The sequence below is a fragment of the Mytilinidion resinicola genome, assembly GCF_010093595.1.
Source record: "Mytilinidion resinicola strain CBS 304.34 unplaced genomic scaffold BDZ99scaffold_28, whole genome shotgun sequence".
NCBI classification, from domain to species: Eukaryota; Fungi; Ascomycota; class Dothideomycetes; order Mytilinidiales; family Mytilinidiaceae; genus Mytilinidion; species Mytilinidion resinicola.
The window spans coordinates 371,961-390,165 of record NW_022985464.1 but is presented as its reverse complement, the minus strand read 5'-3'; the positions used below and the strand labels follow the sequence as shown (position 1 = coordinate 390,165).

General features: G+C 53.3%; 10 protein-coding genes across 10 annotated transcripts in view; 5 read left to right on the top strand and 5 right to left on the bottom strand.

Moving 5' to 3' along the window:
- Positions 1–47: 47 nt before the first annotated feature.
- BDZ99DRAFT_468506 (uncharacterized protein) lies at positions 48–2,302 on the bottom strand. The gene has a single exon (XM_033721261.1). It carries the CDS (start codon positions 2,284–2,286, stop codon positions 175–177), a length of 2,112 nt encoding a protein of 703 aa, XP_033570133.1. The 5' UTR covers positions 2,287–2,302; the 3' UTR covers positions 48–174.
- A 439-nt stretch (positions 2,303–2,741) lies between these two features.
- On the top strand, positions 2,742–4,181 carry BDZ99DRAFT_468505 (vesicle transport v-snare protein VTI1). Its single transcript, XM_033721260.1, has 3 exons — positions 2,742–3,244; positions 3,359–3,768; positions 3,825–4,181. The coding sequence occupies exons 1-3, from the start codon at positions 3,065–3,067 to the stop codon at positions 3,910–3,912; spliced, it is 678 nt and encodes a 225-aa protein (XP_033570132.1). The 5' UTR covers positions 2,742–3,064; the 3' UTR covers positions 3,913–4,181.
- A 559-nt stretch (positions 4,182–4,740) lies between these two features.
- On the top strand, positions 4,741–6,110 carry BDZ99DRAFT_468504 (uncharacterized protein). Its single transcript, XM_033721259.1, has one exon. The coding sequence runs from the start codon at positions 4,907–4,909 to the stop codon at positions 5,981–5,983; it is 1,077 nt and encodes a 358-aa protein (XP_033570131.1). The 5' UTR covers positions 4,741–4,906; the 3' UTR covers positions 5,984–6,110.
- Positions 6,111–6,374: 264 nt separating this feature from the next.
- Positions 6,375–7,291, bottom strand: BDZ99DRAFT_400537 (phosphoesterase; the record flags this gene model as incomplete). The annotated part of the gene is given in 3 exon segments (XM_033716175.1): positions 6,375–6,560; positions 6,573–6,728; positions 6,770–7,291. 3 exon segments carry the CDS (start codon positions 7,289–7,291, stop codon positions 6,375–6,377), a joined length of 864 nt encoding a protein of 287 aa, XP_033570130.1.
- A 469-nt stretch (positions 7,292–7,760) lies between these two features.
- BDZ99DRAFT_576417 (uncharacterized protein) lies at positions 7,761–9,081 on the top strand (the record flags this gene model as incomplete). The annotated part of the gene is made up of 3 exons (XM_033728583.1): positions 7,761–7,769; positions 7,939–7,970; positions 8,026–9,081. 3 exons carry the CDS (start codon positions 7,761–7,763, stop codon positions 8,894–8,896), a joined length of 912 nt encoding a protein of 303 aa, XP_033570129.1. The 3' UTR covers positions 8,897–9,081.
- A 681-nt stretch (positions 9,082–9,762) lies between these two features.
- BDZ99DRAFT_453984 (methionine adenosyltransferase) lies at positions 9,763–11,706 on the bottom strand. Its single transcript, XM_033718358.1, has 4 exons — positions 11,537–11,706; positions 11,435–11,487; positions 10,647–11,274; positions 9,763–10,597 (listed from the first exon to the last, which is right to left on the bottom strand). Exons 1-4 carry the CDS (start codon positions 11,573–11,575, stop codon positions 10,139–10,141), a joined length of 1,179 nt encoding a protein of 392 aa, XP_033570128.1. The 5' UTR covers positions 11,576–11,706; the 3' UTR covers positions 9,763–10,138.
- A 171-nt stretch (positions 11,707–11,877) lies between these two features.
- BDZ99DRAFT_468500 (cyclin-like protein) lies at positions 11,878–13,532 on the top strand. The gene is made up of 2 exons (XM_033721258.1): positions 11,878–13,342; positions 13,408–13,532. The coding sequence occupies exon 1, from the start codon at positions 12,218–12,220 to the stop codon at positions 13,307–13,309; it is 1,092 nt and encodes a 363-aa protein (XP_033570127.1). The 5' UTR covers positions 11,878–12,217; the 3' UTR covers positions 13,310–13,342; positions 13,408–13,532.
- A 322-nt stretch (positions 13,533–13,854) lies between these two features.
- On the bottom strand, positions 13,855–15,613 carry BDZ99DRAFT_491865 (CBF-domain-containing protein; the record flags this gene model as incomplete). The annotated part of the gene is made up of 3 exons (XM_033723128.1): positions 13,855–13,998; positions 14,078–14,933; positions 14,985–15,613. The coding sequence occupies 3 exons, from the start codon at positions 15,611–15,613 to the stop codon at positions 13,855–13,857; spliced, it is 1,629 nt and encodes a 542-aa protein (XP_033570126.1).
- Positions 15,614–15,758: 145 nt separating this feature from the next.
- BDZ99DRAFT_400235 (rRNA processing protein Utp6) lies at positions 15,759–17,105 on the top strand (the record flags this gene model as incomplete). Its single annotated transcript, XM_033716168.1, has 2 exons — positions 15,759–15,848; positions 15,894–17,105. 2 exons carry the CDS (start codon positions 15,759–15,761, stop codon positions 17,103–17,105), a joined length of 1,302 nt encoding a protein of 433 aa, XP_033570125.1.
- Positions 17,106–17,546: 441 nt separating this feature from the next.
- BDZ99DRAFT_175482 (uncharacterized protein) overlaps positions 17,547–18,205 on the bottom strand; it is a 3,999-nt gene continuing 3,340 nt past the window's right edge. Inside the window, exon 5 of the mRNA XM_033713007.1 lies at positions 17,547–18,068. Coding sequence (XP_033570124.1) covers positions 17,988–18,068 — 81 coding nt within the window. The 3' untranslated portion in view covers positions 17,547–17,987. The remainder of the gene's footprint in view (positions 18,069–18,205) is intronic.

Sequence of the window (18,205 nt, the reverse complement as noted above, 5' to 3'; positions counted from 1 at the left end):
ACAAGTGTACACAGATCTATGTCAAGTCATTAAAACAAGCTTTTGGTTTTATGGATCGGATTGGTAGTTGTTTTAGGGTCATCCAAGGGGCCTTTATTAGAGACGGAAGCGTTCTCAGAAGTGTTACCCTATCGCATCTCGTGGTATCATTGACAGTAAAAATACATCTTGAAATTACGCCTTGGCTGACTTCACCTTTACCTTTTCGGCCAGCTTTTTCAAGTCTCCCACATCCGCCTTGTCCTCATTAATCTTGGACTTCTTCGCCCTTTTGTGACTTGGATCAACGCCCTGCTCGTCTTTGCCACCTTTCCTCTTCCGTCTGCCCTCTTCCAGTAGTGCCTTCATCCCCCCAGTGGCCTTGAATTTTGGATTTGAAGGATCGATAGAGTATTCGTGATTCTCAAAGACTCGCGAGAATCGGGGGTCCTTGACGTCCATTTGGAAAGAGTCCGTAGAGGTAGCCTTCTCTTCATCACCTTTCTTGCCCTTCTTCTTCCCCTTTCGCTTTGCTTGCTTCTCAGCCTTTTCGATCTCATTCATGTTGAAGTGCCGAATACCAGCAGCGCCCATTGCGTTCTCGTCCACCATGAGCAACTCGAGCTCAGCACGTTGAGCCGCTGAAGCTGCCTCCTCCTTGTCTCGTTCTTCGCGCTTTTTGGCTTTTTCTGCCTTTCGAGCAGCTTTCGCATGCTCGCGAGATAGGGCCTCGGGGTCGTCGAAAAAGGGGTCATTAAAAGCGTCTTCCCCGTCCACTACTTCCACCTTCTTCTCCTTCGATGGCTGAGGTTGGGTGGTCAAATCAGTGCCGCTCCGTTCGGCCTCGCGTCTCTCCTTTTTGCGTGCCTTCTTCTCCTTTTCCTTTCGTGTATACTTCTCAATTGTTGTCTCGTTATTGTCCGGCTGGTTCTCAAACACTGAACCCTTTGAGGCAGACCCGGAAAGGCCTGCAGAAAAGGTGATTTGCATGTCACCCATAGGGGCGCCTGCTTCCCGCTTCTTTGCTGGCTTTGATGATCCATCGCCTAGTCCAAGTTTTGCACGGAGAGCAGCCGCTTTGTCGACTTTTGATTTACTTCCTGCGGCAGGGTCCTCATCTTCGGCCTCGGAGCTGTCGCTCCCGATATACGCCATTAAGTCGTTTTCGTCGATCTCTTTACGCGAAAAGGCACGCTTCTGCACTTCTTTTCGAGTATTGTCATCCGCGTCCCACGTCAGTTTTACCTTGCTGTGGGTCAGAGCGTCGGTCACAAATTCGTTCGGCCGGTAGGAATCGGGTAATGAAGTACACTCATCGCGGGGCTTATCGTCGAAAGTTACATCATCGGGTACAAAGCGGAGATCGAAGAAATTGGCGGAGGAGAGGTATTCCCGTCCGTCCATGTTATCGTATAGCGATTTGGCAACATTTGTGGAAGAACAAGTTATGACGGCGTAGTAGTAGCGTAATCGATCAAGCTGATAGGCACGTAGAGCCGAAGAATTGAAGTCGTCACCGTTGTCCTCTTCGAGCAGGCTTTTCTTGATCTTTTCGTCCTCGGCATCAGAATCGACGTCGGAAGCTTCTGGTGATTCGTCGGAATCCAGTTCAGCACGCTTTGCGGCAGCAAATATCTCTTTTGGTGGTCCTTCTACCCGTTCCCGCTCCAGCCTCTCGCGTCCGAATTCACTAGGATAGACCGTTACGTCGAGGATGCGACCTTCTGCTGGCACAAAACTTGATGAAACAGCCCATAGGTCCACTGCGCGGATATTGTCCCAGTCGAGGTTCACGACTGCTAACCGTGATGAGGCCTCCCCCATTGGGACTTCTACACTTTGCGCCAATTCGGCTTCTTCCACGTCTTCGTCCTCGACCTCGGCCTCACTTTCGCTGTCGTCGTCTGAAGATGATGAAAAGCCACCTTCTCGTGCTGGATCGTACTTGGCACCCACTCTCTCCAATTCTTTCTGGACAGCTTGGTCGTTATCACTCTCGTCTTCGTCCTCATCTTCGTCTTCATCCTCATCTTCGTCTTCATCTTCACTTTCTTCTAATTGATAGAATTTCTCCAGCCCTTTTCGGCCTGAGTCATTGGCGACTTTCCGTCCATACCGGTCGACGCTAGCTTTTTGGGAGAAGTCGGCATCCTTGAGCATGTGCGCAAAGCGCTTGTCGAGTTTCGTATGTGTGTGTCTTCTTGATGGAAGCCGATACCGCGGGTCAGTTTGGAAATTTGCAAATCTTGGGTCCGTAGTGGCCGCATCCTGGCCCTTTGAGGCCTTTTGCGACTTTGGTGGTGCCATTTTGTGAGACTGTAGATGGTAGATTTTCGCGATCAGCAATTTTGGTGAGGCGGTTAGAAAACTTTAGTCGTACCGATCACGTGAGCGACCAGGGTAGGTGACGCGCATAAAGCTTTTCACAACTTACGCTAGCGTCGTCCGAGGTGCCAGAGAGTTTACAAATTGCTCCAAATAATGGTGTTTGAACTTTTGAAAGTATGTCGAGGCCACTCAAGCAGTGGCAGACTAGTGTACACAAATTAGCTACAAGGTAGATTCTCAAATTTCCCTCCAGTACTAGGAAATAGATGAAGAGGCAGGTAGCTAACGAATTACGTCTTAACTGAATTCAGAAAATGGGTGGAGGTACCTCAGACAGCGGTCAGCGAATATACACACTTATGAGGCCTGATCAGTAAGTCGAGGTATGAGTGTCCTTTCACACTCTCTAATGCCTAGTTGGGAGGTCTACGTATGAGTTCTAGTGAGTTTATAGGTTACTTGAACCAGCTGATTCTACCGTCGATGGAACCTTTCTGGGACTCACTAGACTGCCGGCACTAGTATTGCATAAGCGGGATTTGTGCATGCCAAGGTGACAAGCGACCGGGATCTGCCGCCTGCGCCCCCGGGATCAGAGACGTCAACTGTCGCCCATATGCCTTGCATCTTCCGACCTTCGTAACCCATCAAGCCGCCCCCGACTGTCACGACAGATCGCCTGAACTCACGATACACCCTCTACTCCTAGCATCGCCTTCGACGGTTCGTATCCTCGTCGACCTCTTCATCTCTCGTCATGGCAAACATCCTGGACTCGGACGCTGGCTCGGAGCGCTTCAGTAGCTATGAAGCCGAGCTGAAGCTCGTGCAAGCCGACCTCAACCAGAAACTGGACCAAATACCAGAACTGTCCGGCGAGCCTCGAAAGGCTGCTGTCCGGGCTGCAGAGCGAGCGTTAGAGGAGGCCAATGAGATAGTAAGTCTGATGCCTGATGAATGACGACAGCGAGGTTCAGTCGCAAGAGACCCTCAACCACACTATCGTCAAAGACCTTCTATCGCAATGTGCTAATAGAGTGCCTCTATGTAGATTGACCAAATGCGCATCGAGAAACCCAACATCCCAGCCCCCGCCAAGTCCAAGATCAATCAGCGCTTCCGCAACTACGAATCCGACATTGACTCTCATAAGCGCAAGCTCAAGTCGCTGTCGGACGACCGCAAAGCGCTCTTTGGCTCCCGATACACAGATGCTCCCAACACGGACGACCAGCTAGAGCAGCGCCAGCAACTGCTCTCCGGCACGGACCGTTTAGAGCGAAGTAGTGGCCGTCTTCGGGAAAGTCAAAGGATTGCACTGGAGACTGAGGATATCGGGCGCAACACGCTAGCGGATCTGAGCAGGCAGAGGGAGACGATCGAACATACTAGGGGAACGCTACTGGAGAGCGAAAGCTATACCGATCGAAGCATCAAGACGTTGCGGGGTATGGCCCGTAGGTATTATCTCCCCTTGAATTCTCTCTGGGCCTGATAGCACTTACTAATGATCATAGGATGGCTACAAATCGGATAATCACAATCGCCATTATCACTGTACTTGTATTGCTCATCGTTGCGGTCATCGTCAGCAAATTCCGGTAGTCCAAGCGTGGAGATCATAGGGTGTTTGGCGTTACGGCGGAAATCGATTGCTGTACTTTTATAATAACTCAGGATGTTCCGAAGAACTATTCTTCTATTAGAAGCGAACACCTGTGCGCGTTGCTAATAAATATCAAGGGTCTAGACCTACATTCATAAACATAGGAAACTCTATATTTTCCCCAGATAAGAGCAATTGTTCGTTCAAGTACCATAGCTCCCGGCAAAACACAGCAAACTCTCACTTCTCGACTCCGAAACATCCTTTGGTTATCCTCGTCATTTCTCATTGATTTCAAGCGCTGGCTCTCCGCACCAAGTATCGCATACCCATGCAAAACGGACAACGAGTGGCGGGGCATGCAGGTGAGGCGTCGTCTAGCCACCATTCAGCGTGCGTCCCCACCCCGCGAGACAACGGCTGCCTAAGGTGACAACTATCCAAATGCATCATAATTGCTATGCGAGTGCCAGCTCGACACCGTGGCAGTGCATACAATTTTCAGCCTTGCCCGTCAAGAGCATTGTACATATACCCAGCTAGGGCGCACCACGAGCTAAAAGCAGGACACACTTTGCGTTCGTCACATCTGAGTTTCTGAGGTATATGATGGGTCTCTTTGCGCTCCGTTTGCCGCCTTCAGATATTTTACTTACAGCCAGTGATGAAAACTAACGCAACTTAGATTTCGGGTATTCATCATGAGCGATGGAGACTATGATAGTGACGATAGCAGTATACACGAGTATGACAGCAGATACGTCGCCAGCGACACCGAAAGAAGCGACACGGACTCGACAGCCGAGGACGAAGACTTCGTTCATACCCCATTGCACGACCCCATCCGGTATATCCGCCTTCTAAAAGTTCTGCCGGCGAAAAAAGGCGTCATGCCCTGCTGCAGCATCCGCCAATTCAAGAAAGATAACGCACCAGAATATCGCGCCCTTTCCTACTGCTGGGCCCCAGAGGAGAGGGAGATCGAGATAAACGATGCCCCATTCGGTGTCCGGAAAAACCTCTACGATGTTCTGGAGCACATCGCTGAGTTCCAGTATCGCAAAAAGGGCTACACCACAGCGTCCTGGTGGCGGATCGACGCCATCTGCATCATGCAAGACAAGGACAACGAAGCTGAGGCGACTCGCGCAGCTGGGAATCATGAAATACATCTACGAAACCGCCGTCGAAACGATAGCCTGGCTTGGGCCCGGCGATAGGTCATCGACGCGGGCGATGAAATATATCACGCAGATCCCTCTATCTACCAGAGATGATCTGGCCGATGACACCTTGACCATCGCCAACGATGACTTCTGCGACGACATCGAAGAGAACTTTGCCCTAGACCCCCGCTTCGCGAAAGCTATTGACGATATCTTCACGAGGGAGTACTGGGACCGTGTATGGGTACTGCAGGAGCTGGCAGTGTCTCAGAACACGACACTAGTATGTGGAGACGGGTGGTTGAAGTGGGATCAGCTGGTTGAATTTTCAATGAACGTGGCGATGGCGGATTTCAGTCGGCGAAGGCTGCGCGAGGCCAAACGGAAGGTGATGGATAAGCAGCCTGTGTGGCTTCTTTCACTGCTATATCGCCATGGTACGCGTAGCCTTACCCTAGCGAGACTCGTTTACCTTTCTAAGGCGTCAAAGGCTACAAATTCAGTCGATTATGTGCATGCGTTGTTGGGTATGGTCACCCGGGGAGAGGGGCAACGCATGAGACCGAACAAGACGACGAAACATGGATGCGAGACGCTTTGTAAGGCTATAAGAATCATGCTTCGGGATATCCCATTGACGAGTAATTTCAATGAGACGAGGAGCGCTAAGGCTTGGCGGACGGCGAAAGCTGGGTATCATAAGCCCTTGGATAAAAGTTCGGATATGCAAAGGAGAACGAAGTCTTGCAAGGGGATTAGTTGTGAGACACTGCAGGCTGCGAGATGGATAGCGGCGATTCTGTTTACGGGGAGGAGCCTGTATACCATGAAGACAAGCGGGCAGATGATACACTTTTATCGCCGGTCAGTGGAGCGACTGGACAGCTGGGCAGAGAATTGGTGAATAGGACTGGACCATTCTACGGAAGGGTAGTGAATCGCATTTTCCTTCTTCGTCTAGGCATTTTCATCTTCAACTGCCGACTTTCCTTGTGTGAAATTTCCAACTTTTACGGTGCCTTGCCACAAGTCGATACACACTCATGTTACTATTCGGGGCGCCCCAATAGGTTTTAATTTTCTAGATATGATGTGAAGTTTGACGCCGTGGAAATCAAGCTGCCTCCTGACTGGCTGGCAATCCAGCAGCTGGGATACTCCTGACAGTGGTATTGGGCGAGCAAGAGTCGACCCAAAGCAGTGCTGCACCCGTGTGCTCAGACCTACGGCCTAGCACTAATTTTTCGATGCTTACGAGAGCCTATCGTGAAGCATAAATCAGCTATTAGGATGCTTCAAACGTGAACTACTCTGCTCGCATCGTACACTTTCTTCTTATCCTTCTCTTTGTCTGCCTCGTTACTCTTGTTTCTCAGTCTTGTGCCTGGCATGCCAGGTGGGTATATGTAGCCACGCTGGTTGCTCATGATTTTGATACCACCCTTCTTGAAAGTGTTGGTATAGTGAGTGTGCCGGAATATCTATAGCTTGACGTCACTTTGCTCCCATGTTGTATCTTCATCAGTGATAATCGAACTTGCGAAAGCGGACGACAAGTCGCTTCCGGCGTGTTGGGGATGTGCCGTTTCTTCTATAGTTGGTGCATGATGTGTGACGATCAAGATCTTCCTTTGCTCATGCTGTCTGTCCTGTCTTTGGCGAAAGCTTCATTCTCCTTACGGATATCAACAACCTGCCCTTTCAACCATGCCAGTTCAGTGTCGAAAACCGCGTTATGCGAATCAATCGTCCAGCCCTCAATCTTCCTGAAGTGATTGAGTGCTGTCTGTACCCTTGGTCTAGCACTTTCGGGGATTTGAGACCAAAGCGTACACCCCAAGATTGAGAAGGATGATTTTGGGACATCGTAGCGAGTTTGATGAAGCAAGATCAACTTTCCTCCTAATACAGGCTCCGACTCTAGTTTTCTGGCATTTGCTAGACCAGTCGAATAGCCAAGCTCATAAAACTCGTGATTTCCCAAGACAAGAAACACTTCCTCGAATTGGGCGGTTTGTTGGGCTAAGAAGGAAAGGTAGGAGTTATAGTCGACCAGACGGCCGATATCACCCCCAAGAATTAGGTACGGGGCGGAGGGGGGTATAGAGAAACTGGAGTATTGTTGCCCTACTTCTAGATGGAGGTCGGAGAGGATTTGGAATGATTGCGAGGCAGAAGATGATTTAGTGAAGAAGGAGCGGAGCTTTTCCATGTTAGATGAGGTTTTGGCTAACATTGGTCGCTGTAATATTTGGAAGGGCTTGCTCAGTTCTTTTGAGATCTTTCTGCGTATATTGGACCCCCCTAACGCCACATTGATGGCCATTGAAGCTTGAAAGTACGAAGTTTCGCAGTGACCTGGTTGCTGTGCTGTGCGGCACGGGTGCGAGTGGACGTTGATATATTTTGAGAAGCCCCAAACTGGTCGAAGCGCTGTGACAACGCATCATTTCTCCCCACAACGTCTAGCTAGCCACAGATCATGACGAGCAGTCCGCGTAGAGTCCAAGTGCTATGTAGATGGGATAGTCAGGTGGAAGAGCAATGGGAATGAGTGGTGGATCTTATTGGCCGAATAGCCGAAATGCCAAGCCCACGGCCATTTATTTCGACCTCACGAACTTCCAACAATTTCTCCTCCACCACCATCGACATCCGCTTGAAAAAGGTCAACCGCCACCATGCCTTTCGTAAGTCTTCCCGATTAACACTCCTCTAGACAGGGCCTAGATGGCCCTGCATTCTCACGGGAGCCGCTTTTCTTGAGGCGACTCCTAAGGCCATCGAATAGAATGGAGTCCCTGCAAGTTGCTTCGAAGGTTTGAAGCGTCAATTGCTGACTCGGGGTTTCAATGACAGTCCAAGAAGGTCAAGAACGATGCCTACTTCTCGTAAGCTCCCCTTCCCTCCAATCCTGCCCCCTCGCAATCACTCACACCATCACAGCCGCTACCAGGTGAAGTACAAGCGTCGCCGCGTTGGCAAGACCGACTACTACGCCCGCAAGCGCCTCATCACCCAGGCGAAGAACAAGTACAACGCGCCCAAGTACCGCCTCGTGGTGCGCTTCACCAACCGCGACATCATCGCCCAGATTGTGACGTCGGAAGTCAACGGCGACAAGGTCTTCAGCGCCGCCTACGGCCACGAGCTCAAGCGCTACGGCGTCACCCACGGCATCACCAACTGGGCGGCCGCCTACTGCACTGGCCTGCTGCTCGCCCGCCGCACACTCAAGAAGCTCGAGCTGGACGAGGACTTCGTCGGCGTGGAAGAGGCTGATGGCGAGTTCACCATGACCGAGGCCGCCGAGGGCGACGACGGCGAGTCGCGCCGCCCCTTCAAGGTCTTCCTCGACGTCGGTCTGGCGCGCACTTCGACTGGTGCCCGCATCTTCGGCGCCATGAAGGGCGCGTCCGACGGCGGCCTCTACATCCCGCACTCCGAGAACCGCTTCCCGGGCTTCGACATCGAGAGCAAGGAGCTCGACGCCGAGACACTCCGCAAGTACATCTTCGGCGGCCACGTCGCCGAGTACATGGAGACGCTCGCCGACGACGACGAGGAGCGCTACAAGTCGCAGTTCCAGGGCTACATTGACGACGACATCGAGGCCGAGGGCCTGGAGGAGCTGTACGCGGAGGCGCACAAGCAGATCCGCGAGGACCCGTTCAAGAAGGACGAGGACGAGGGCGACAAGAAGACCAAGGAGGAGTGGAAGAAGGAGAGCTTGAAGTACAAGCAGAGGAAGCTCACCAAGGCCCAGAAGGAGGAGCGTGTCAAGGCCAAGATTGCCGAGCTCAAGGCCGACGAGTAAAGCTATACAAAAACTGGTGTCTGTGCTGCGGATGCGATGCGATGCGATCCGGAAGTCTTGAGGGGCTCGTCGGCGTGTGGTTAGCATGGGGTTGGCGTCTGGGATGACAATTTCAATTGCTCGATGAATGAAGCTGTTCTCACTGTTTCTCTCTTCGTGGAGAATTGGCGAGTGTAGCCAATACCAAAAACACAATCAAAGCTCAGATTCCACCCCTTACTATCTCGTGATAGCGTGTCTCATCACATATCCGTGTCTAGCTGCCGCTGCCTTTGTTTGCCGCTTAACAAACAGAAATGTTCCAAATGCCATCGAAGTGCTGCGACAAGGCTGCCTGTGCTCGGCCAATCTCCAATAAGCTCGGACGGTCCGGTCCGAGACCGTGGCAGAGCGTTCGCACAATTCGTGTCCGGATGACGCGAGCCACTTTTTTTGCCGACTTCGGATCCCGAAGGCGTGGGTCCTGGGTTGGGTTGGGATGGATTTTGGCGGAGTTCGAAGGTACATGGCAGCTGGAGACGGCAGTGGTGGTTCAGTGAGGATTCATTGGATGAGGAGTGTTCATATCTTGTAGGGTCAGAACTAGGACCGGACGGGCACGTTAAGGGCGCAATTCATAGTCGCTAGTGATAGGTGCATAGCTATTGCAGAAACGAAGTCATGTGGTTACAATATTCAATTGTAATTAAGTGCAACCAGCAACCGGGCTAGGCCATGTACCGGTACGATAGCAGCTGCGATAACTGTCATAAACTCATGACAGGAACAAGCCCCTTGAACTAGAGCAAAACCTCATAGAAATCCCTTCATCCATACAAGGTTGAACTCTTCCTTCCTTTCTTTTGATGAAAAAACGCCAATGCTCTAGGAGAGAGCAAGCGCAGGCAGATGAAAAGTGCCCGCAGCCGTGCTGAAATAGTGTGGGGATTAGAAGAAGACAAAAAGGAAAACTCGGGCGGATGCAGCATCCGAGCCCTACCCTCCCTCTATGTTAAATAGAAAAAAAGCCTCTTGCGGCATCAATTCCGTTGATGCAAGAGACTTTTAGATGTTGTGATTTGGGTATATCCCCGCTGACGCCGAAACTTGTTGAAAGACGATTTTAGTTCCCCGCTGTACATGCATTGTGGTGTGTGATGGCTCGTTCATGTCGTTAAAGAAGCGGGCATCGAAGTTGATTCGATGCCGGCAAAAGGGGAACCAAAGACTTCTCCTCTACAAATTTTCCCGAGATGGGAAAATCTAGAGGGTGAGAGTCTTGGGCTTCTCCCACTCGAAGCTCTGGTCCGAGAAGTGACCGTTCTGGGCTGTCCGGCGGTAGATGGGGTTGGTGAGGTTGAGTTCCTTGACAATGACACCCGGGCGGAGATCAAAGTTCTTGAGGATGATTTCGACAAGCTGCTTGGAGGAGTGGTCGGAAGTGCCGTATGTCTCGACGAAGATGGAGAGGGGCTCTGAGACACCAATGGCGTAAGAGAGCTGGACGAGCGCGCGGCGGGCGAGCCCAGCATTGACGAGGGACTTGGCGATCCATCGGGCGAGATATGCTGCCGATCGATCGACCTTGGAGTAGTCCTTTCCGGAGAAAGCTCCACCACCGTGAGCGCCCCAGCCACCGTAGGTATCGACGATGATCTTGCGGCCAGTAAGACCGGCGTCACCCTGGGGACCGCCGATTATGAAGAGGCCGGATGGTTGGATCTAGCGTCGTTAGAGAAATGGGCGATCAGTGGGATTCAGGAACACCTACGTGGTAGACGGTCTTGTCGTCCAGGTACTTAGCAGGGATAACCTTCTTGACGATCTTGTCCAGTACCTCCTTCCGTAGTTGCTCGGTGGAGATGTCCTCGCTGTGCTGGGCGCTGACAACGACGGTGTCGACGCGTAGAGGGATAACGGCACCTCCGTCGTGCTTGTACTCAACGGTGACCTGAGTCTTGGTGTCGGGTCGCAGCCATGGCAGGGTGCCGTCGTTTCGGGCTGTCTTCATGGCGAGGTTGAGCTTGTGGGCGAGCTGCAGAGTCAATGGCAGCAGTTCCGGGGTCTCGTCGGTGGCATAGCCGAACATGATACCCTGGTCGCCAGCACCGAGCTTCTCGAGCTCCTCGTCGTAGTGCAGGCCCTGGGCGATATCGGGCGACTGCTGCTCGATGGCGACGAGCACATTGCAAGTCTTGTAGTCGAAGCCCTTCTCGGAGTGGTCGTAGCCGATGTCCTTGATGGCGCCGCGGATGATTTTCTGGTAGTCGAGGTGGGCCTTGGTGGTGATTTCGCCGAAGACCATGATCATGCCCGTCTTGGCAGCCGTCTCGCAGGCCACCTTGGAGAAGGGGTCCTCCTTGAGGCAGGCATCGAGGATGGCATCGGACACTTGATCGCTGCATGCTGTGAGCAACTGGGCTGCCGGAAGAGTGTACAGGGGCTGGATAAGGCCCTCGGGTGTTTCAACACTCTCGGGAACATCGGCGGTGAAGCAAAATGGCGGGGATATGGCGACAGAGCGGTTGAACGATGGAACGACAAGGGAAGGAAACCTACCAGATCTTGTCCGGGTGGCCCTCTCCCACCGACTCCGAGGTGAACAGGAAGGTCTAGCAAGCGTCAGGGGGTGGTGGTTGCGAACAATGGGACAAGACTCACATCGCTGACAGTGCCGTTGACGCCGTTTGCGGAGACCATTGTGGCGGTTGATGCGGGGGAGATGGAGAGGAAGTGAATGAGGTCCTGGATGCGAGGGCGAGAGTACGGGCGTGTGCGGAGGACGGAGGAGAGGGTGTTGGGAAGTGAAGGCGAAGGATGAGAGTCCGGCGGGGGCTCGCTGGGGGCTTTAAAGGACGCCGGCCGGCGAGAAAAAGTCGACTTGGCCCAGCGGGCAGCGAGCACATCATCCTCCGCCATGTCGGCCTTCGGGCCTGCTGACTGTGCACCCGTCTACAACTCCATCTCACCCACGCAGCCCGCCGCCATCCCGCACCTGGCCGCCCTCACTCACGCACGCACCGACAGCCTCACCGAGTTGAGGCCAGAGGTTCTCTCCAACTCGACGCCTGCCGCCCGGCCCAGCGCAGTGTCGCCCGTCGCTCTTTCACCGAACCGCTAACCCACCGTGACTGACAAAGGGAATCAGCTAGCCGTCCCACGGGCCTGTCTGCCCGCTTGCTCCTTCTCAGACAACACATTCCGCCCGGCAGCCTTGCTCCTCCATCCCCTCACCACACCCCCGCCACACGCAGGGAAACGCCCGGCAAACGCACTCAGCGGCTTCAACACCGCCGGCTCCTCGTGCAGCGTCTCGCGGCTCTGTCGCAGGTCCCCGCCAGCATGTCTGTCGCCCCAGATGGCCGCGTCCTGTCGCCTGGCGAGGTCTACACCGAGAGCGTGCAGCCCGACCGGCCGCAGGAATGGCAGGAGGACCTCAACGTTACCCTCATGTGCCCGGACTGTCGCGAGAACCCGCCGAACCTCGTCGAGGAGTTCTCCTCAGGCGACACCGTGTGCGGCTCCTGCGGCCGCGTGCTGGCCGACCGCATCATCGACACTCGTTCTGAGTGGCGCACCTTCTCCAACGACGACCAAGGGAACGACGATCCCTCTCGTGTCGGAGAGGCTGCGAACCCTCTCCTCAACGGCTCCCAGCTGCAGACCGAGATCTCCTACGGCGACGGCAACGTCCGCAGCCGTGACCTGCATCGCGCGCAGAATCGGTCGAGCCACGACAAAGGCACCAAGACGCTTATGGCTGCCTACAAGGCCATCGGGACCTTCGCCGAGACGTCAAACATGCCGCACATCGTAGCTGATACCGCCAAACACTTGTTCAAGATGGTGGATGATGCCAAGGTCTTCAAGGGCAAGTCGCAAGACGCCATCATCGCCGGCTGCATCTTCATCGCATGCCGGCAGAACAACGTGCCGCGGTCCTTCCGGGAGATCTTCAAGCTCACCAACGTCGCCAAGAAGGAAATCGGCCGCACCTTCAAGAAGCTGGAGGAGTTCCTCTCCACCGTGACCCGCCAGAACCCCACCAACGGCGCTTCAAATGGACAGGGGCTGAACCCTAGCGGTTTCAAGGTCACCAAGAGCACCGAAGCCCACGAGCTCATCGGCCGTGCATGCAGCAAGCTCCACCTGGACAGGTTCATCGGCATCATCGCAGAAGAAGCTGCCGCCCGCGTGGCGATCCTTGGTGTGGCGGCTGGTCGCTCCCCGCTCTCCATCACGGGCGCCTGTATCTACCTTGTTGCCGGTCTTATGGGCGAGTCACGCTCTCCGAAAGACATCGGCGCTGCCGTCGATGTCAGCGACGGCACGATTCGCACAGCGTACAAACTCATCTACCAGGAGCGTGACAAGGTTATCATGGAAGAGTGGCTCGAGAGGGGTGGAGATATCAACAAGATCCCCCAGTCATGATGCTGGACTCTGTGCCTTTGGCTGTTGTTGATGGTATGATAGTTTGCAGGCTCCATCAACGTTATCCATTGCCGGGCTCCTGCGCTCACTATATCCAGGCTAGGATGAAAATTGAGAATGTGGATGTGGATGACGAATCAGACTGCACTACGGAGTTCGGGTTCGACAAGGAGAATCCGGTTTTGTACTCCAAGTGCCATTTAGTTGCGATTGCGATTTCGGTTAGATTGTTACACGAAATCACGAGCGACGGGGAAACATCCGGATCATCGTGCTGCATAAGCACTAGATGTCTTCCTCGGGGTTGGGATGGTGCAAGGGTTTCGGTGCTCTTGCTTAGGCTTCGGAAAAGGGATAGGGCAGGATCATTGTCAAGCGTTGGATACCCGGCACTGGGCTCAAAAAAAAAAGACCCCACGGGCCAGATGATTGCATCAAATAGAAGCACAAAGCTTCACTTCACTTCATTCTCTTTGTCATCAGATTGAATGATATCCCCCGTCTGTAGAAAGATCCAATGAACAAACCCAAAATAAAAGCCTAGTCTACCTCGACTCAAAAACCTTCCCCATCAGCGTCCCTAACGTGCTCAACTCCCCTTCCTCCTCGCTCGTGAAGATGTGCCGCGGGATCTCGTACTCAATCACCGGCGCTTTCTTGATGTCCTTCGCCAACTCGGCATCGATAATCTGCACAGCCTGTCAGCAAATGGCCAAGCGTGTCGGGGAAACAGGGGGAAGGGGTGGAGGGGGCGTAAAACAAACTCACAGTCCCATACCCCATGCCCAAGAAATCCTCAACCTCGTACCCCCGCTTCGTGAACTGCTCGCCCAGCACCCCGGCCAGCGTCGCCACGTTCGGGTGGTAGTGGCCCGCCAGCGTCTCGAGCTCCCACACCGAGCTCTCCATCGCGCGCGTCTTCATCGGGTCCGCCTCGCTCATGTCGAATGGATCCACGTAACCCGCCGCGTGCTTCTCGCGGTGCAGCATAAACGTGCACGCCGGGTGCCGCTTGAACATGTTGTACGCCCACGGCACGACCACCACGATGGCGGCGGGCGGCGCGAGCAGCGACAGCCGGGACAGGCGCTTGATGAAACTGGCGACCAGCGCCGCGGGCAGGTGGGACGAGCTCATGAAGACGTCGAGCAGGCGGAAGAACTTGCTGCGGTGCTTCGAGTGCAGGAGGTCCGCGTCGAGCAGCGAGTAGAGTTTTGGGTAGAAGGAGGGGTAGACGAGGTTCTTTTCGCGCATGAGGTAGAAGAGCCCCGAGAGCGCGAGCAGAGAGATAGAGCCGCCGGCGTTGTAGCTGTCGGTCAGGAAGTCCATGAGGAGCTCGGGCCGCGTGAACCAGGGGAGGATGGAGGGGGTGAGCAGGGTGAGGAGGGTTTTGCGGTGGGGCGGTGTGAGGGGCGTGCGGAGGAGGGCGAGCCAGGCAGTTTGGGCGGTGGTTTTGTGGGCGGCGGGGGAGAGGAGGCGGGACTTCTGGGGGGGAGACGGCCCGTGGAAGGATTTTATAGAGGAGGGGATGGTGGGGGGGTTTGCGACGGGGGAGAGGAGGGTGAGGGTGTTGGTTGTGAGGAGCGGGAGAGAGGGAGAGTCTTGGTGGGAGGAGAATATCGAGCTGTATGAAGAGTGAGTGTACGTATTTAGGAGATAGAAGGCGGTTACTTACGCAATAGCTTCGAATGTGTAGAATCGTATGTCGTCGTATGCTTGAAGGTACTTCTCGCTGAACTCGTCCCGTGCGGAGCTTTCCTCCGGCAGCAATAACAGCCTTGTGACCAGCTTCTCGAGTGTCTTCTTGGCCGCCTTGTCGTCTTCATCTTGCAATTCCTGCTTGACAAGACGCATGAGCAGAGTCACAGCGGTTGACTGCTCGGCTTCCTCTCCGTTTTGCAAGTATAACTCTAGGAGAACTTCGACATAGTTTTGATACCGGGCCTTAAGCCATTTTACAATAACTGCCTCTGCCTCCGGTGTACTTTTGCTCATGCTCATGTCCCCAGCAGACTTCATTCGGCAGAAGACTCGACAGAGAGCTACAGCTGCCAACGTGGAGGGTGGCTGATCTTGCTTTCCTTCCGCCAGTAGTATCAAGGTTGCAATATTATTGTAGTGGCGGCGCGATTCGAGGATTTGCGATTCGAGGCGCAGTATCTTGTCTGCTCCAGTGTCTTCGGCATCGTCGCTGTCGTCGGTGGTGGGCTTCTTGGTGGATTTCGACTTCGACTTTAATTTTAGTTTCGAATTCCGCTCCTGGTCTTCGGCCCCCCTCTTTCTCTTGGTGCCAATTACAGTCATGGTCTTCCTGGCACTGACAGTTGTGCAGACGTGAAGTAGTGTTGAAGATCAAGGTCCAAAAAACTTCGGGAGCGAAATCTTGGCGAAGTCATTCCCCACATTAAAAAGTTCAAGTCACCACTACACTCTCACAACCTCACCGACAATGGCGAACGCTGCAGATAAGGCGCGTTTTTTCTTGGAACAGTCAGTTCCCGAGCTGCGCGAGCTCGAGGTCAAGAAAATCTTCACAAGAGTATGTTCAACGCCCCATTTGTTCCGCATTCCTGACAATTCCCAGGATGAAATCACTTCAATCGCAAAGAAGCGCTCCGGCTTCGAACACACCATCAATTCGCGCGGCTCGCACGCCTCCGACTATGCTCGATATGCCGAATACGAGATGAACCTTGAAGCGCTCCGGAAACACAGAGTTAAGAGATTAGGCGTCAAAGTCCCCGGATTCACAGGCCAGAAGCACATCTTCTTCATTCTACAACGTGGAACGCGAAAGTTCCCCACCGACATCGGGCTCTGGATGCAGTATATCGAGTTTGCGCGGAAAGAGAAGGCCTTCAAGAAACTCAATGATATTCTTGCGAGTTTACTACGACTGCACCCAGCCAAACCGGAGCTATGGATTTACGCGGCGCGCTACTCGGTAGATACCCAGGCGGATTACACGAATGCGAGGAGCTATATGCAGCGGGGATTGCGGTTCTGCAAACACTCAAAGATCATGTGGATTCAATGGGCAAGGCTGGAAATGAACTATATTGCAAAGATTGCGACCCGAAGGAAGATTCTAGGACTTGACGCCGATCCGGCCACGAAAAGCCAGGCCCAGGAGGATACAGAGGATATGATTGTTTTGCCCTCTCTCACGGCCGAAGACATCAATCCGAGTCTTGCCACTACCGATGCTGTGGATCAGACCGCATTACAAAATCTGGCTTCATCCCCCGCACTCTCGGGTGCGATCCCGCTCGCCGTTTTCGACACTGCAATGAACGAGTTCAGGAATAATGCAAGCTTTGCCGAGGAGTTCTTCACCATGTTTAACGACTTCGATGCTTCTACGGTTGCCTGCGTGCGGAAAATCCTGTCCCATGTGCTCGATTATCTCCGCCAGACATCTCCGAAGAGCGCTGCTACTGCGATGTGCGAGTTCCGAGCACCTCTCATAGGCGTACCAGAGACCTCCCCTGATTTTGCGAGCGCTCTTGGACATGCGCTTGATCACCTCAACACCTCACTAGGAGCAATGCCGGAGAGCAAGCAGCCGCTGCTGAGGTGCGCTATACAGTGGATCCTACCCCTGGTACGGAGTGGGGAAATCACGGACTCCGGGATCCAGAAGGTTCTCTCCTCGTCACTACGGAAGTTCTGCCGAATCATGGGAGAAGAAAACCCAAATGCGCTTGTAGAACTTGCAGCGGTCCTCCGGAAAGAAGGTAGAGCGGACGACGCTGCCTTCTTAACGAATTTGATTACACAAATGCAAAAAGTCTGAGAGATCTTTGCTGAGATTACATTCAGCACTCACCAAACGAAGTGGAAGGAATTTCCGAGATTAAAGTCCAACAACATGCTGGGAATCGACCTGCGTGGAGGGCGACCAGAAAGCGATCCAGCAGGATAGCTAGTCAACCAGACTCAGGATAGTAGTATATTTTTTCCTTCGCTAGTACAAAAGCGAGAGCAGTATCATGCCCAACGATGTTGAAGACTACCAATACGAGCAGGCCGATTCCCTGGGTGCTAAATCATGAGCATGGCGTCAACGTTGGGGGTGAGGTTTCGATGTTAATTACAGATCTAAACACCACTCGGCTATATCCGCTGGTTGCAGTACACTACAACTAGTGGAGGGAGATCGATGGATTTAAACGCCTTGGACTCTATTCTAAGGACGGAGGTCAAGGAAACTGACTAGAATTACCTGAAAACTGAGTATATAGCTCGACACGGTTCAAGCTTACAATAAACGAACCATGTTCTATTTTTTCTAAAGCGTCACAACTCAAGGCACGTGATTCGCTACGGTACATGAGGATATTCTCTTATCACAGTTTGAGCTCACAAGAGGGTAGCCTCAGCGGGTCGGCGGCCCTCCCTGCTAGCATTCCCGAGTGGCGCTAAAGAGCGCCGAAATCCTACTTTACTCTAGAGAAAAGAAGATATACAGAATTGTCTATGCAACGTACATGTACCTAAGTATTTCCAAGCAGCATATTTTAAAGTAGCATATTTCTAAGCAGTATATTTCGAAACAATCTAAATTGAAAAGCTGAACCTATCTATATAGAAAAGTATATATAGCAGGCTGTAAGGGACGGAGGCGGGTGGGGAGGTGGTAGACAACTTTGCTTCCAATACCCGAAAATAACTTGACTTATAGACTAGTACTTAGCCTTATAGCGCCCTTACTTAGCAGCAGCTCAACAATGGCCGAGTAGCCTCCCTGCGAGGCTGCCTGGAGCGCGTTGCCGTAGCATCCTCCTTGCGCGTTGACGTCGGCGCCATTGCCTAGCAGCAGCTCAACAATGGCCGAGTGGCCTTCTCTAGAGGCTGCCTGGAGCGCGTTGCCGTAGTATCCTCCTTGCGCGTTGA